General features: G+C 37.4%; 1 protein-coding gene across 1 annotated transcript in view; it reads left to right on the forward strand.

Moving 5' to 3' along the window:
- The first annotated feature begins 1,538 nt into the window (after window positions 1–1,538).
- Window positions 1,539–17,690, forward strand: part of LOC134539417 (uncharacterized) — a 61,820-nt gene continuing 45,668 nt past the window's right edge. The window contains exons 1-2 of the mRNA XM_063381444.1: window positions 1,539–1,650; window positions 8,179–8,360. Of these exons, the coding sequence (XP_063237514.1) occupies window positions 8,242–8,360 (119 nt within the window). The 5' untranslated portion in view covers window positions 1,539–1,650; window positions 8,179–8,241. The remainder of the gene's footprint in view (window positions 1,651–8,178; window positions 8,361–17,690) is intronic.

Here is a 17,690-nt window from a genome sequence, read left to right on the forward strand (position 1 = left end):
GCCATGTAAGCGCATCTCCGGACCGCCGAACCTCTTAGTCAGTACGAATACTCATAGGACCTTATTCCTCTTACGTGACGGACCGCGCACGCGCTGTGCATCATTACAGAACAATCGTAACCGGAACCATAGCTATGGGATTACCTCCCCTGTTCGTATCGGGACGTATTCTAAAGACGAGACTTATTTCCGGGAGTCCGGGTCGCGGCGGGGAGGGCGCTCATTCCGCGACGTGCCAGCCAGGCTGCGGCAGGTTCTCTATGCGAAAATAAAAGGGGCTCGTGGAAACGGACATCACCGAGTTATCCTTGGAGCTGCCTACCGTTCCTCCTTCCCACCTAAAATTCCCTCCAGGTCCCATATTTTCCGGTCCCGGCCACGTTGGCCTGAACTCACTCCTCACCGACGAGAGATACACGGGCAAACATGACAATTTCGCAAACAGGAAATCAGGGACCTAAAGCAGAGGGACGTCAGTACCTTACTTGCAAAGTCGTGAATCCTAAGGTATGCTGAAACAGCCGTCGGCAGAGGCTGAGGTGCCAAACCGGAGGGACATCAACACCTCTGAGAGGAATCTTTTTTTATGTCTACTAAGGCTCCCTGGCACCTGACAAACATATCATAACATAGCAGCTGGGACAACGACAACTAACAGAACGATAAACACTTCATAAGCACATGAAAATACTCTTGACTTGTCTGGGTAATGAGCGGCCACATTCTGCCAGTGGAATTGGTAGAAACGGGGCTTCTGCCCTCTAAAGAAGTATTATGTCGTTACCTACCAGACGTAAATGAATGTTTAGCTATGAGGTTTTGCATTAAAATGTGTGCGGAATTCACATTGCACAACAGGCACCAACTTATTTTTCACTAACTGAAGGATGCGCCAATTCCTGTTGTGGGGTAGAAACCATTATGCGTTAGCTGCTGCTGACCGTGGTGACCCGCAACATCCAAATTTGAAAAATTAAAAAAAAAGTTCCAGAAATTTTTTAGCTACAGAAATAAGTTTCATGTTTATTTATTTATTTCCTTAGCACCCAATAGATTCAGTTGATGAGCAGTGGCTCTCTGAATATAGGGCTTGTCAACATGGTTACAATTTTTATGAAATACATGTATATGATTACATACACTATTACTAATATATGTAGAGTATATACATTATCTAGCATAAAAGTTATATTACAAAATTCTAATAATGGATATTATGTTAAACAATTAAAACAAGTATTAATTAGCAGACTTAATCGATTGCACTGATTGTTTATTTTTTTTCCATCTGAAAGTGTACAAATTATACTTGTTAAAGCCATTAGAGTTGCATTTTTAATTGATAATAAACTCTACGACTGTATTGACAGTAAAAGTTGTTCTGGATATAATTATTAGCTCCTAAACTGTACAGAAAATTAAATAATACACCGAATGAATCGTACGCTATTCCTTTTCGTACAGCGAACCACAAAAATTGCTTGTATTTGTTAAGTTTTACGCCTGGGGTGTTCGATTTGTAATGGGTTACTGACTATCGTCTGCCAAGTTTGGTAGTTGTCGACTGTCTAGTGGTGAAAAGTAAGGCTAGGAATTGAATTGATTATTTAGTTATTGAAATATTTATCATTTACTTTTGGAGCTGTGAAGGTAAATGATTTAATAATTGTGTAGCACTCATGTCGCCAATTACTAATGAGGGATCCTGGTTAGAACATAATTACCATACCACTGTTCGGAATTAGTCCGATAGGGCGTAGGGCTTCACTGCGAAATGTTATTGTACTATTTACATAATTTATTAAGTAATAGTAAAAGTAATTTTAATATGTAATGTTTTCATGTTTTTGTTACATCTATGTGAAAGGCGTATTCTGGAAATTATAAATGCCGATTGTTTTTTTTTTTTTTTTGGAATTGTCAACTGTCAAAAGTTTAAATATAAACACCCATGTTTTAGGACAGCAACAGAAATAAAACGTAAAACCTTTGAATGAAAAAAAATATTTATAGTGTTTTTCGTATTGTCGATTAGCTAATTAATCTAACCAACCATTCACTTTATTCTTATTATTTGCTTTAGTTCCCAGAAGACTCTACTCTTAGGGCTAAATTTATAGATAGTGGTTTGTCCGTGAATAAAATGATTAAATTCCGAAAATTGTGTTTTTAATACACTACAGACCTTCCTCCATTTACCCTAAACACAGTTTTTAAAAATTTCCTACTGGATTCTGAAAAACTACAGTTTATAGGTTAAAGTAGGTAGCCTGTACAGTGACACTGTCGCCACCATTTTGTGCGTTAATAGCGTAGCCGAGACTGTTTTCAATTAGAGGTAACCCTGTTTCTGTTGTCGCAGCCCTGCTGTTTCCTTGAAACTAGCTGCAACCTGATCCTGTGGTTCTCCAGAGATCCTTAAGAATGTAGCATAGCCAAGGCTGTTTTCAAATAGACGGGGATGTTTAATGTTAGTACATAATTGCTGGGGTCACTACTGTTTACCACCTTAATATGTTTTTCCATTTAAAGTGAATATTATTCAATATTGTTCAATATTCACTTGAAATGGAAAACAAAGTAGGACGGAAATAGTTTTGACCCTGGCCATAATGTATTATTATTACTTAACCTGCAATTGGGCTTTCACCCGGTGGCAAGAACTCCCACTCACTCCCCTCTCCCCCCCCCCTCCATCAGCTTTCTCCTCAGCTCCCTCCCATCCCTGACCTCCACCATTTCCTCCCCCAGCCCATTCCACTCCCTCCCCGTCCTCACCAGGAAGGTGTTCCGCCCTCTCTCTGTCCGCCTCCACACCCTCTGGAGCTTACATCTGTGGTCTCTTCGTCCTCTGTACTCCCCTCTATGTACTTTGCTTCCCAATTGCCCCCATCCCCCTTCCCCCTTCAGCACCTTGAACATCCTGACCAACCTTTCCACTCTTCTTCTCCTCTGTAACGTTTCCCACCCCAACTCCTTAATCATTTCCGTTGGGCTATGCAGTTTCCCATCCTGCCCCTCCCTCCTTCTCCACATTCCCATCACCCACCTAGCCGCTCTGCGCTGCACCCCTTCCAGCTCCTTCACCTCAGTCACCAGGTAGGGGTCCCAGACCGCCGCCGCATACTCCAACATTGGCCTGACCAATGTGGAGTATGCCTTCTCCTTTGTCCTCCTCCCAGCTCCCTGCAGGGTCCTACCAAGCAACCCCAGCGCCTGCCTTCCCCTCCTGACCACCCCCTCTATGTGCTCCGCCCATCCTAGGTCATTTTTCAGTGTCACCCCCAGGTACTTATATCCTGCTGCCTCTCTTATCTCCTGCCCCTTCCAGTAATATACATTTCGTGTGACTTTCCTCCTCTTTGTAAATCTGACAACTTTTGTCTTACCAACATTCAAGGACATTCCATTTTTCTCCGTCCATTGCTCCAACCTTATCAAGTCCTCTGTTAAACATCCCCCTTCCCCCACAACCTCATACACTACACAGTCATCTGCAAATAGCCTCCATCTGGCTTTCATGCCCTCCCCCAGATCGTTTATCATAATTGTGAACAACAGAGGCCCCAGCACACTCCCCTGTGGCACCCCCGACGTCACTTCCCCCTCCTCGGAGCTTTCCTCACCCACTCTCACTCTTTGTCTTCTATTCCTCAGGAAATCACCCACCCAGTTTACCACCCTTCCATCCCTCACCAGCAACTCAACCTTTTCCATTAACCTCCTATGGGGGACCTTATCAAACGCCTTTTCAAAATCTATAAAGATTGCATCTATCTGCTTCCCCCCGTCCACCGCTTCCACCAGGTCTTCCAACAGCCCAGCCATCTGGGTCTCGCATGAGAACCCCATCCTGAATCCATGCTGCCTGTTATCCACCCACCCCAGATCTTCCATTTCCCCCTTTACGTACCTTCCTACCAACCTCTCCATCACTTTTCCTACACAGGACGTCAAACTGACCGGCCTGTAACTTCCTGGCTCCGCCTTATCATTTCCCCCCTTGTAGATGGGAACTACCACTGCCTCCTTCCATTCCATTGGTAGTTTCCCCTCCTCCAGAGACTGCTTGAAAACCTCCAACAGGTACTTCCCAATCTCCCTATCACCCAACTTCAAATGACTATTCCCTATACCATCTGGCCCAGCTGCCTTTCTCCCTTTCAACCTCCTGATCACCTTAATTACATCTGTCAGTCGCAGCTCAAAGGCCTTCCTGCCCATTAAACTGTCGTCCTCTTTACCCTCCCATGCCTCCCCCTTTGTAAATACTGCCAGATATTGCTCCTGCAGTAAGTCTGCCTTTTCCCTGTCCTCTGTATATTCCTGCCCCCCTCCTCCTCTGAGAACCCCTATTCCCTCCTCACCCTTCACTCTTCTTATGTATCTGTAGAGCTCCGCCCCATTTACCGTCCCCCCTTCCCCCATCAGCTGTTCCATGTAAGCATCCCTTGCTTCCCGCGATTTCCTCCCTAGTTCCTTCCCAAGCGCCTTCATTTCCGCCTCTATCTCCTCTCCCCCAAGCTTCCTTGCCCTCGCATGCAGCCTCCTACATTTCCTTTTCAACACTTTCAACTCCCTTCCATAGTAGGGAGGGTCACCTCCTTGGCCTACCCTCCTCTGAGGTACAAAACGTGTAGCCATCTGCAGCAGAATATTTCTTAAGGCAGCCCATCTACCTTCGAGGTCCTCTATATCTACCCATCTACTGTATTCCCCCTTCAGGAATGCCTCTGCCCCCACTCTATCAGCCTTACCCCAACAGTTTACCACGTTTCCCCTCCTTACCCTTTTCTCCCTCCAGCCCACGTCTAACTCCACTACTGGGATCCTGTGATCACTGATGCCCTCCATTACCACACTTCCCCTGACCGCCTCCATTGGTCTCACAAGTACCACATCCAACAGGTTCCCGTCATCCTGCTCTCCTCTCCTGGCACCTTTTCTGGTGCTTTCAGTCACCACCTGCTCCAGTCCTCTGTTTGCCAGTTGAGATGCCCATCTCTGTTCCCTTGACCCCATCCCCTCCGGCCCCTTTTCCCATGCCACCCCTGGCATGTTCAGATCCCCCGCCACTATCACCCACTTGCCTTCCCCTAGCATGTCCAACCTGTCCTGCACCTCCCGTATGGCTTCATCCCCTTGCCCTGGTGGCCGGTACACCGCAATCAGCCGTACATTTTTCTCTCCTACCTGGAACTGCATCTCCAATAACTCCGCTCTCCCCCCAACCCATACAACCCTACCACAGAGTCCCTCTCGCATGCACACCATTACCCCTCCTCCATTCCTGTTCCTGTCCCTTCTAAATATTTCAAAGTGTGCTCTCTTCAGTTCCCCATCTCTAATTTCCTCGTCCAACCATGTCTCCACCGCTACAATGATATCCGCCCCATAGGCTTCCACCCTGCCCCAGAACTCCTCCACCTTCTTATATATACTTCTACAGTTTATAACTGCGACTTTTACATATTGGCATTTTCCCCTTTGCGCCTCTGTCCCTTCCGCCCTGATACGAGTGCCCCTTCCCCTTAGAACCCCGATTTCCAGCACTCTTGCAGCCCTATCCAACTCCACCCCCCTCTTTCCTCCTTCCTCGCTCCCCGTCCAACCAATCTGAGTTTTGTTGACTTTAGCTGTCACCTCCTCCCTAGCATTGCTATCGGCTCTATATTCACAATCACCCCCCTTCTCTCCACCTTCCTCACTATCTAGTTGCTATCTTCTTCCCTGCTGCTCAAACCTTGCCCTTTCCAAATGGCCAGAAGTCTCCCTTCCTAGCAGGTCTCCTAGCATCCATTAAACATACCTGCCTTTTTGAAAACAGTCTCAGCTACGCTATATTCCTAATGATCTCTAGAGAACCATAGGATCATGTCACAGTTAGTATCAAGGAAACAGTAGGCAGCAGGGCAATGACAACAATAAGGTAGGCTATATCTCTCGTGGAAAATGGTTTTGGCTGTGCTATTAAATCACAACATAAATTTACATCACAATAGCAAGCACAGGCGGAGGCCACAGTACTGCACAGTCTACATTAATTATTTGGGCTTTGAAACTGGAATCATGAAAACACTTGTTAGAATCGATACGGGACTATTTTCCTTACTAATAAAAATACACACATGACACAATTATTTTCCGTAATTAATAATACAAATTCTCCATTTACACAAGTAGCATTAAAATGGATACACGTAGTTAAATGTGGTGGTAATGTTAAACTGACTTCAATACACTATTACATACACTGCACTACTTCACCTATAAAAGTGTGTTTCTTGAAATACAGTAGGAATTTTCAAATGCTGTTTTAGGGTAAATAAAGGAAGGTATAAATTTTCTCTTTTTAAGTAGGGAAATTTTGCACTCAAGAAATTTACCCACTGAGGTATTTATTACCTTGTTTGTATTTTAAGTTCCTCCATTCAGACAATTGTAATACTTGTCGAAGTAACAAGGGTTGGACTGAAAATTTGACATGACAGCTGCATTTCAAGGGGCCTGGTGGTTGATGGTTGGATCCCAGGCGGGGTCGAACTCTGAACTTTATGCAAATTGGAAAAGGGCAGACATTGCCGTTAGCTGAGGGGCTTTTTCAGGGTACTCCAGTTTCCCCCTCCATTCCATCAGTGCTCCAATCTTAATCTCATCTCCGTTAACTTTAAAACCTCAATGTGAACGAGATATTAAGACTGTAAGTCGGGAGTGACGTGTGTAGGAAAAGCTCAGCTTATTTTGAAAATATACATGTATGTGTGTATATCTGAGAATGGAGTTCGTATTACTTCTAATGTTGCTTGATTATTAATTTTTTTTTTCCAAAATCCAATTATATTCCAAACAAATAAAACTTGACAGTGGGGAGCTGATAAAGTACAAAGAAATTGTATGGTAAAAATGATTAAAAATGAGAAATTTAAACAAGATAATTATTAAAATCATCAAATTAACGTACCTATTATAAATTTTCCATCAATAGATTTTTTTTTTTAATTCGGTATACTAAACAATTTTTCTCCACTTCTATGCTAGTTACAATTTTCCCAAATATAGTCTGAATAAAGAGCTTAATTTTTTGAGTATTCAGACATTCCAATGATACTACAGAATTTAAATGTTGTTGACCTAATATAAATTACTTAACACTTTATTTTACAATACATAGGTACATTGGGAAGCACCTAGCCTTCACAGGAAAAAACACATTACCTAATGCATTGTAAAAAATAAAAATTTCACTAAAGCACACCATTAGGATAATTATCATCACAAAACTTGGTTCGTTCTCAAATTAATATATGTCTGAAACAAATACAGTGCACCTTGAATTCTGTGAAATATTGTAATTAAACAAAAACACATTACACATTTACAAACAAAATAAAATTTACATATCTTGTTGCATTCAACTCTAATAGAAATCTTCAAGTGATCAATACCATAAAACCAGAAACGTAAATTCCTTTAAACTAGAAACACTGGCGATTCTATTAAAATGGTCAAATATTTACGAAACTTTAAAAATATGTGAGTATGAATAATTATGTATATTTTTCAATAATAAATCATTAATAACAAAAAATATCTAATTAATAAAACATAATATAAACAATTATTTTATATATTTTAATATTTTATAAATTTTTTACTAACCAGTTAAAACTAAAGTTACATTATTTTATCATTAATGGTGACAAAAGAAAATCATGAAAAAGAAATTTTTGATGCAAATGGTAGCTATGCTAATGTAAACCAATCTATTTACTAAGTAATCATTTACAGGTAAAAATTTAGTTGTAATATTGCAGTGCCCCTTGCCATATATTATTAATTTTTATATGTAGGTGATAGATTAAATTTGTTTAGTTCATTTATCACACTTGTTTCCAATAAACAGAATTTTGAACAAGTACTGTGCAAAGCCTTGCGATAGAGGGTGGGTGCTGTACGGTACAGATATATCCAGGAAGCAAGGAATGTTCGAATGCCTTGATGCGATGCACATCACTCTTGAGTAGTCAAATTCGCTGGTAACTCAAGCCTCCTGTGGCATGGTAACACGAGTCCAACAACATAACACCAGCGCTGCAGGAGCATATGCTATCCTGGAGTATGGCTCCATACTCTACCAGTTAGACATGTTGCAGTAGTGAGTCTGCGACTGTGTTGCAGGGCCGGGCAGGACGGAGGGGCTGGAGGGGGTTCGCCCTGCCCGGGTGTCTGGGGACATGACTCATGGCGGGAGGGCTGCCCGCTGGTACCGCCTGTACCGAGGCCTTCCTCAGGCGAGACAGTGAGGAGCGACTCCGCCTTCGCGAGCGCTTGCACGCGCAGCTGCAGGAGGACGTTGGCAGGTATGGTCGCTGCACGTTGCTCAAGTTGCGTGCAATATACTCACGTCTCTCCCAAAAATATAATATGAAAAACATTTTAATGCAAATAATATTATTTGTTATGTGTTGAATTTACTTGTATAGTGAAAACATTTTTTTTTTATTAGCATACTAACTGTGCCCAGCCACGCGTTCTGCGGCTCAGTTTGGTTAAATGAAATAGAAAGAAAAGAGAAGGCACACAATGTTTTTGTGATTTGTTTGAAGTTGGTACACATATATGAAGCATCTATCTCTATATATGTTCCTCTATAAATCTCAGTATATTTATCTCTCTATACCTTTCTATATCTATATATCCATAGAGTAAATGGTATACCATAGTGGTAACAGCAATTTTACTTTGTGTTTTGTTTATTTTTTTTTTTTGCCCTCTCCACACACACCTACATATTTAAAACAAATTCTCCCAAAATATAAATATTACTCACAAGCGGTAGTGCTGCTTCAGGTTGCGTGTAGATCTACTACAGCTGCATGAATGGCAGGATATTCAATGTAAATTTTTAATGTTTCATTTATTAAAATTTTGTAATGGCATAAATGCAAATAATGTTATGAACGTAACATAAACAAACATAATTAGTCTTAAAGTAAGATCATCATTACATTATGTAAAAAAATTTATTTGAAATTTTGAAAATTGAAGAATTTATTTATTTGTAAGCAATACTTTATTTTATTAAGTTATTTATACTCTTGAGTTTAATTATTAGCAGAAACTTGGGAATATTATTGTAGATAATTGTTTTCCTAGGTTCAGTTCTAGGAGTTTGATATTCCTTTATCCATATAAGTTCTTGGATAATACAACTAGACCAAATTTTTTATTTATTTATTTTTTTAAATTTATGTATGGTGAACAAATTTTTCAATGCAATATGGGTGGTGTCGTCAGTAGGTTAAGGTGCTGCGCAAAAAATTGCTATGAATTCGATTCTTCTGTGGAATGTTGTCCTCTGATTTTTTAATTTTCAAGAGACATAAGGCGGTAAATATAAAATTAATGTGATTACAAATTCTACCATATTACTATTAGTATAATTTAAATAAATTTGTAGTTTAGAAGGAAAAATTAAAAAAAAAAATTTGTAGTATTAACGTAATAGCTCCTTACTGTACCATTTAATCCAAAGAATTCTTGGAATGTGCTTCTAAAACAAATGGAGCTAATTTTTTTAACCCTCATATTAATGTTGCTTAAAAATCTATGGTGACATATTATAACATATTATCTGCTGTAATTAGTTACGAGAAGGGCTGAGACATAAAAACAAACTTCAGAAAAATTATATTTTCATTTCTAGTAATATTAAACATCTTAAGTGTTTGAAAAAAGTATTTTCCAAATTTTATTATTTTATGTACAGAAAAGTTTTGATGCAAGAATTTTACCGAAATGACTTCATGGTAATTTTCACATAGTTAACATAACCACTCATCCATACTGTTATAAAATATTCTTAAAGTAGCTAACATAAACTAACAACTTGTTAAACTGAGCTCTTCTACACAATTACTTGAATATTACTAAAAATTGTAATACTGGCGAAATCATTGTAGTCAAGGGGTTAATAATTGATTTAACACATAAAGTTTAAGTTTCAAATTTTATTAAAATTATACTACTAGATGGTACACAAGCATTTGTAAAAACAAAAATTTTATATTTACCACCATATGTCTTTTGGAAATTATAAACCCGAGGATCACCTTCCACAGCAGAATAAATTACATTGCAATTTTTTGCATAGCAAATTAAACTTCTGATGCTGCTCATTGTTCATCAAAAATTTGTTGAACTCGCATAAAAAAAAAAAAAAAAATCTTTGGTTGTATTAACAAAGAAGTTATAATCACTATTTCGCCATGTGCTGAAATAATTTTGATGCCATTAGTTTTTACCAGGATTATTGAATTAGTTGATCTTGTATTAATAAAGAATACCAAAATAGATGATCTCGAAAATAAAAACCAGGTATTGAAGACACAATTAGATTACTCCAGAAATGAACTTACAAACTTAAAAGAAGAAGTCATCCAAATAAAAAATGTTGGTAAAACACAAACTGAACCGAAGAAATAAGGGTTAAAAAATCAAATGATAAAAAAAATCCTCTAGCCAAGTAACAGGCAATTCCACAGGAAACAAGACTGGAGAATAGATGGCAAGGAATGTTGAAACATCTGTCCGGGTGACGCAGCTGTTTTCCCGCGACGCCAGCAACAGCACGAACTACTTTCCAAACACACAAACTGATGAAGAAGAAGTTTTCACTGAAGTTCAATACAAACAGAAGCTCAAACGAAAAGTGAGTCGGGAAGGGTAGACCGCCATTATTGAGAGAGGAAAACACCAATGCAAGTTGGTATAAGAAATATCTTCTCATTAAAAACAGTCTCATAATCAGTCTTTAAAATAACTGAAGCTCTATTTGTAACTCGTTTTAACCCCAATAGTGGATTATATTGCTAATGAATTAAATCTCTCCCAAGTGAAGCACCTAAAGTGGCCAAGAGCGAAGACAGTGATGGTGGCTTGAGATCAAAACGATGGAAACGACGTAATAAAATAAATTATCCTAATCAAGCTTGTGATAATCACTGGTTCGATGATGAAAGTGACCTTGTGGTTGGTGTTGAAACAGAAGATACCAGGGATAATAATATTTATTATAAACATACATGGAAGATGAACGTAGCAGAAGAGATTGATTATATCTCATGGGAAGATCCTAACAATTTGGTTGACAGGCTAAGACTTCTACATGGTTCGCTTTGCGCAGGAAACTATTCGAGCATCAAAGAAATATTGTTCATACTTAAAGAACTGAGGGAAGCTGGCTAAATAAAATAATGGTTTCAATTATATGCATGTGTATAAACTTTAAGAAAAATTAATATTTTTTTTCAAAATGTATTTTATCATTTCTCGAAAGCTGATTTCTAAATAAAACTTATAACTTAAAGGTGTATAAAAGTCACCACTGATATCCAAAATGTGTTTTCTCGCATAATCATCGCACATTTTATTCTAAAATCAAGTTTGAAAAGTAGGGGTGCGACGATTATGTGGAAAAAAATTTGTTTTGTTAGATAAAGTATTCATAAAAACAAAACCCATTCATGGACAGTACGTTTATTTACAAAGTGAAGTATAAAAGAGCTCGCCAAACAATTTAATTTAGTAAGTCATGCAACAAAAACCTTTCTTCAAATTTAAATAAAAAAACAAACTTTAAATAGAAAACTAAAATCTGTGATCCAAATGCAAGCCGAACGAACACGTAACTACCGTAGTAAACACCACGAGTGAGCGGGATATCAAATGTAGTTAACTCGGTTCCGCATAGAGAGCGCGCGTTGCATGCAATCGGCGAGATATCGATATTCGACTACTTGTGCGCGCTCTCTACAGGAAGCAGCATAACCAAACAGTAATGATTGCAACGAGCGCTGGCTACATTTTTGTAAGCGGTACACTGCGGCGACGAAGACGAACAATGACGGTAATAACGTTTAAAAAGTCTTTAAAAGAAAATTTACACATCAGACAGCTTCGTATTTCCGTTATTTAAATAAGTACGCGGTAATTTCTGAATAAATATTATATTTATACTTTAAAATACATCGTTTTATACTAAAAAGATACCTACACAAAGCGCTCGGCATCTAATAGCGGGATGTTTTTTTTATCCAAGTTTGATGCCCTAAAATGTGGGTGCGACGATTATGCGCGTGCGACGATTATGTGATAAAAGAGGGTATATATCTTTCCACATCACAGTTCTAAAAGAAGACTTTGAAAGGATTCATAACACCATGTTCTGCCCTAATGCCTGCCTTATCAGTCCATTCTACGGGAAACTTCATACTGATAAAATTTCAAAAAAATAGCATATCCAGTCTTTCAGATAAAGAATCAGCATCAACTAGCAAGTCTTAAACAACCATTCTTCCAACACCGTGTCTGGAGGAGCACCTTAATCTATTATCTCTCTTAGTGAATGTTTAAGCCCTGTTAGTGCACTATTTATTATCAAAATGAAAGAGGGTTAAGAACAAAATCAGTTGAATTTTTGATAACAGTCACATACAGACCACGGTTTAATGTCTTACTGAAATGTGGTTTAATAACTCCAGTATAAACTCCCATTATTTCAATGATAACTACACTATTTTCAGAGCTGACAGGGGTCCATCTCTAACTGTGATAGAAAGAGGTGGTGATGTATTAAGGGCGCCGTCTGGACGATGGAAGGAAGCCACTGTAGACATTTACCTCTATATCTCTCCTTTAGAAAGAACTTGAGATTTTCAATTTTTGTTTGGGCAGGAAAGGAGTAAAAAGAACACTCGACGTCGGTCTGGTGGATTTAAGTTGTCACATACCCACCTTAACACTTTTGCGACCCCGCCAATATCACGAAAATGGCTCTTTTCAACCTATTTTTTTGTGCAGTAAAAACCGTCAGAATTTAAGGAACTCACCAGTTAGACGCGCCCTGTACCTTCTTGCATTGATTCCTGCATTTAAACAGGCATGTCACCGCGGAAAATCTTCTGAGGCACTAATAAAGGTAAACGTATGCACGGGCGAAACTGCTAGCCACCTCGTGGCGCCCTCTGTAGCTGTACCGGCAGCCGGCTGCTATCTCTCCCGCCGCGGTGGCGCGGCGCGTAGGAGGGGGGGGGGAGGCCTTGACTGCTCAGGGCGATAGTGGCCCTTCTCCTCCTCTTTCCCCTGTCGGAGGAATAACTGAACAAGAACGTGTAAAGGAATTACGGAGTGATATTCACAATGGACCATTTCATGTATTCGGGGACCATTCAAAGTGCAGTGAACGAGAATACTATTGTGATGGTTCTAGAAGCACAGAAGAGAATATAGTTCCAAGTATGAAAAGTATGGGCATGTGGGATGAAATAATGTCAGAAAATAATGTGGTAGTTCATCATGCAGAAAGTTTCTTGAAAAACATGACAACAAATAGAGCTGAGTCTTTTAATAATACCTACAGTTGCAAAGTTTGTTAGTGGTAAAAGAGTCAACTTTTCTCTCCGTGGTGGATACCTTACCAGAAGTGAACTTTCCGTTATTTCGTGCAATGCAGATGGTAACGAACAAGCCGAAATTCACAAAAAATTCACAAATCACAGTCCTGGTGAATATTAAAATAAATATTTAAAAGCAAAAAAAAATTCTTTTGAAAAAAGAAGAAAAGAGGCGCTTGGAAAACCCCACAAAGAATACTAACAAGAAAATTAACTTTTCAGAAGACTCACATTATGGCAATGTTTCTCAGATACCAGACATGAATCCTGAAGAATACGAAAAGAAAAAAGAAGAATTTTTGAGAGGACTGCAGTGTGACAGCAAAAAAAATTCAGGATATCCAGTCATCAACCACTGGACAAAGGCACTGTATCTTGTGGAAATGTGAAAGAGCAAAGCGTCTGACCGCTTCAAATTTCGGAAAAATTTGTCAAATGAGAGAAACAACACCGCGCTCTAAAACAGTTCAATCTATTTTATATTCAACCTTCTCTGGAAACAAAGCAACTAAATATGGAATTGAGAACGAACCTCATGCAGTCACTCAGCTGGAACAGGAGGTGGGCTTAGTCATAATTCCTTCAGGACTTTTCATTGATGAAAATATACAATTTCTAGAAGCATCGCCTGATGGGCTCATTGGTAGTGATGGCATCATTGAAATCAAATGCCCTGCAACTGCCAAGACTATGCTTCCTGAAACGGTAATTCTGGAGAAAAAAAAATTAATTTTTGTGAATTGAAGGATGGAAAAATGCATCTCAAGATCGGTCATATGTACATGTACCAAATTCAGGGACAACTCCATGTTTCAGGTCGCTAATTATGCCTTTTTGTCGTTTGGACTCCAAAAGAAATGCTTTTTCAGAAAATCACAAAAGATGACCATTTCTGTAAAAGTTTAATGGAAGAAAAACTTATACAGTTCTACATGAATTCATTACTGCCAGTAACACTAACGTGTCATGATGTAGTCCTTCAATGAAGATATTTAGAAAACACGGTGGTTTTATTTCAACTTAAATATTGGGTTTTACAATGTACTTTTTATAGGACTAGTATTTATACAGGTAATATGCCAAGTGTCATTCTCATTGGGAAATTATGTTTAACAAGAAAACCAGTTTAAATGTGCTCGTGCATATGTGTGTGGTGAGTTTGAGAAAACTGAATGCAGAAGGTTATTTCAAACCGAACATGTAAAAATGGTATCTGCATAAATAAGAAAGTACTTAAAGGTGTGAACATTGTTGGAAAAAATGTTTATTTTTGGATTGTATGTAAATATATTCAAAAATTTAATTAATCTTTAACACAGTTCTATATTTAAAAACAATTTTATATTGTGGGTTATCTCTAGCATTATTTTCTTCTATTTTGTTTGGTTTGTCGATTCTTAGGTATATTTCGAAGAAAGACTACCTATTGTTATTGAAGCCGTTTCCAAAGTGCAACTGCAGGAAAATTTTAAGATAATTTTTTGTTTAATGTTCTATTGATACCGAAGCCATCGTGAAATCAAACGTTTGTGTGTATATACATATACAATTTATGGACACGATACTGCCTTAATTGTGCACAAATCATTTCCAAACTGATAAATAAAATATAGTAATAAAATTTTGGTCGAATTCTTTAATGGGAATAATCCCACCAAAGTGGTAAAATGGGGAAGGTTTTGATTAACTTAACAATCGCTTTAAATCCCATATTATGACAAATACTGCATTGTTTGAACGTATTATAACTCGTAGGAGTAATACCAAAAACCTTTGAATACATTTTTTTGATACGACCAACCATAAATGCAAGGGTCGGAAAAAACATGAGTTTGAGGACAGAAAAGTTCGTAACTTCCTTAGTAGACACATCATCAAATCTGTTAGTATTGTTTCTAAATGTTATAATTTTTAACACAATTTTTTGTCTGAAACAATTTTTGATAAGCCGAACGATTGCTCAAGGGGTTGTAAATAGCAAGGGTAGAAATATAAAAAAAACTCAATTTCCATACCATGTACAATATTAAATACGTTATTATTTATGGTAAAACCCTTAAAAAATTAATTATATAACAATTAATGTTAAATGTATATTTTTATTTTTTATCTAAAACTTTGGTCCAAAACAATTATTGATTAGACCGCAAGAAGTTGAAAAAAAAACTCATGTGGAGATAAAAAGAACTAAACAAAACTTCCGTACCATGTACCTACACTATCAAAGTCATTCATATTTTTATTTTACTTTCTATATATTGCCAAGAACGTTTATATGAAGTAAAATATTATGTAACCAGCCATTACTCCAAGCCGTGGGAATAAAAATGGTTAAAAGACAAAAAAAATCATTAACTTTTTAGTTGATATACTATAAAAAATGAAATAATTTATGCAAAACTCCTAAACATTATCCAAAACCTTTGGCTGAAACAATTGTTGCTACGACGAACTATTTACAGTTATAATAGAGGTTGAAAAAAGTTTTATAGTTCCTATCAAATACCTATGTTGAAATTTATTTTTTAATATCTTCATATTATCATAAACAATGATCCAGAGCAATTTTTTTTGTGACCACTTATTAGTGCAAGGTACGAAAAGTAGTGTTAGAAGGTAATAAATGCATAGGCGTAATATGAAATACGTTCTATGTTATTCAGTCCTGGATGAATTGAACTAAATCTTTTAAAATAGTTTTGGGCCATGGAATAAGACAGTGTTCATTCAATAAATTTTGAATATTGTGGAACGTACAGGATACTTAAAAAGTTTCAGAAGTTTATATAAGTTTTTTGAACATTTCATGAAGTGATAGGTACTTCGAAATCTACCTAAACCTGTAGTCTGTGCTGAGAGGGATGGATTTTGTTTACTCAAATTGTCATACTGGAAAAACTGTGTAGTGCAGTGCTTATGAAGAAAATTGAATGACAAAAATTTATTTTGCAGCTGCCTTGAAGAAAATGTTTTTTGCTGTAAGGTATATTTTTATTTTGTTACTTGAAGATTTAATATTATTGAATAAATATTTTTCTTTGATGATTTAGATTCGTTTCATTTGTTATCAAAGTTTTTTAAAACTTATGTACTTTTTATTTCATACCAAACATTCTTAAACACAAAAAAAAAATTCCAGTATCAAAACTCAAAATGTAACAGCCGTTAGTAAAAATGTGTGCCTTTTAAATTATTTGTATTTAAAATATCGCTACTACTGATTTTAGTCTGGAAATTTGCCTGTTTGCCTACGTATTTATGACACCCTTGAGACTGAATAAAACTGCCCGCGCCCTTGGTGCAGAAATGCTGTTAATTTAGTAACCGATCAAAATTTGAAAAAATAGATAGATAAAAATTAAGAAAAAAGTTCAAAAGTTAAACATTTTTGGTATTAAATATATGTAAATTAAAATTGGTCATTCAGAGCGTGACTGTACTGCTGGCACCATCGAGGTTTTCAAGTAGTTTTGCGAATAACCGGGAAAACAAAACATTGTAATCAACCATCAATGTAAAGTAGTGTCCATACATGTATTTCTAAGTCAGTAATTCAGACAGAATTATTTTTTACGTATGCAGTCACATTTGTCTGTGTGACATATACGCAATAACTTATTGTTAACACGTTAATATCAACCACTAAAATAAGTATTTTGCTATATCGCTACACTCTAAACATATATGCAATCGGCACGCCGGCTACGGTAAACTAAAGGACGCAGAAAGATTCAGACACATAGTCCAGGCATTTTATGAGAAAAAGGGGTCGATTTATGGACAAATTGTAAGAAAAGGTTTTATTTTATCAAAATTTGCAGAAAAATTCGTAGAATATCATGTCCAAAATCCACCGAAATCCACTTTATTTTGGTAACGTTTTTTCCGGGATCTGTCCCGGAAAAATGCGGAATAAATTAATAACTGGAAAACGGTGCGTTCTAAGAAGAAAGGTATAGACACTAAAATTAAAGAGAGCCAAATTTACCATAACATATCAAAAATGTACAAAAATCCACTAATAAATACTATTTTGTTTTTTGGAATTCGTCCCGGAAAAACCTAAAATATTGAAATAAATTGAAAATGGCACATTTTATAGCAAAATGTTTCATGACAAAGTTAAAGTACACAACGATTTTCATAATATATTACAAATACACAAAAATCAACACAAAATAGGTTTTTGGTTTTCCAGAAAATTTCCTGGAAAAAAAAAAAAGATAAAACGAAAAC

This window comes from Bacillus rossius, chromosome 1 (genome assembly GCF_032445375.1).
Source record: "Bacillus rossius redtenbacheri isolate Brsri chromosome 1, Brsri_v3, whole genome shotgun sequence".
In the NCBI taxonomy this organism is placed as follows: Eukaryota; Metazoa; Arthropoda; class Insecta; order Phasmatodea; family Bacillidae; genus Bacillus; species Bacillus rossius.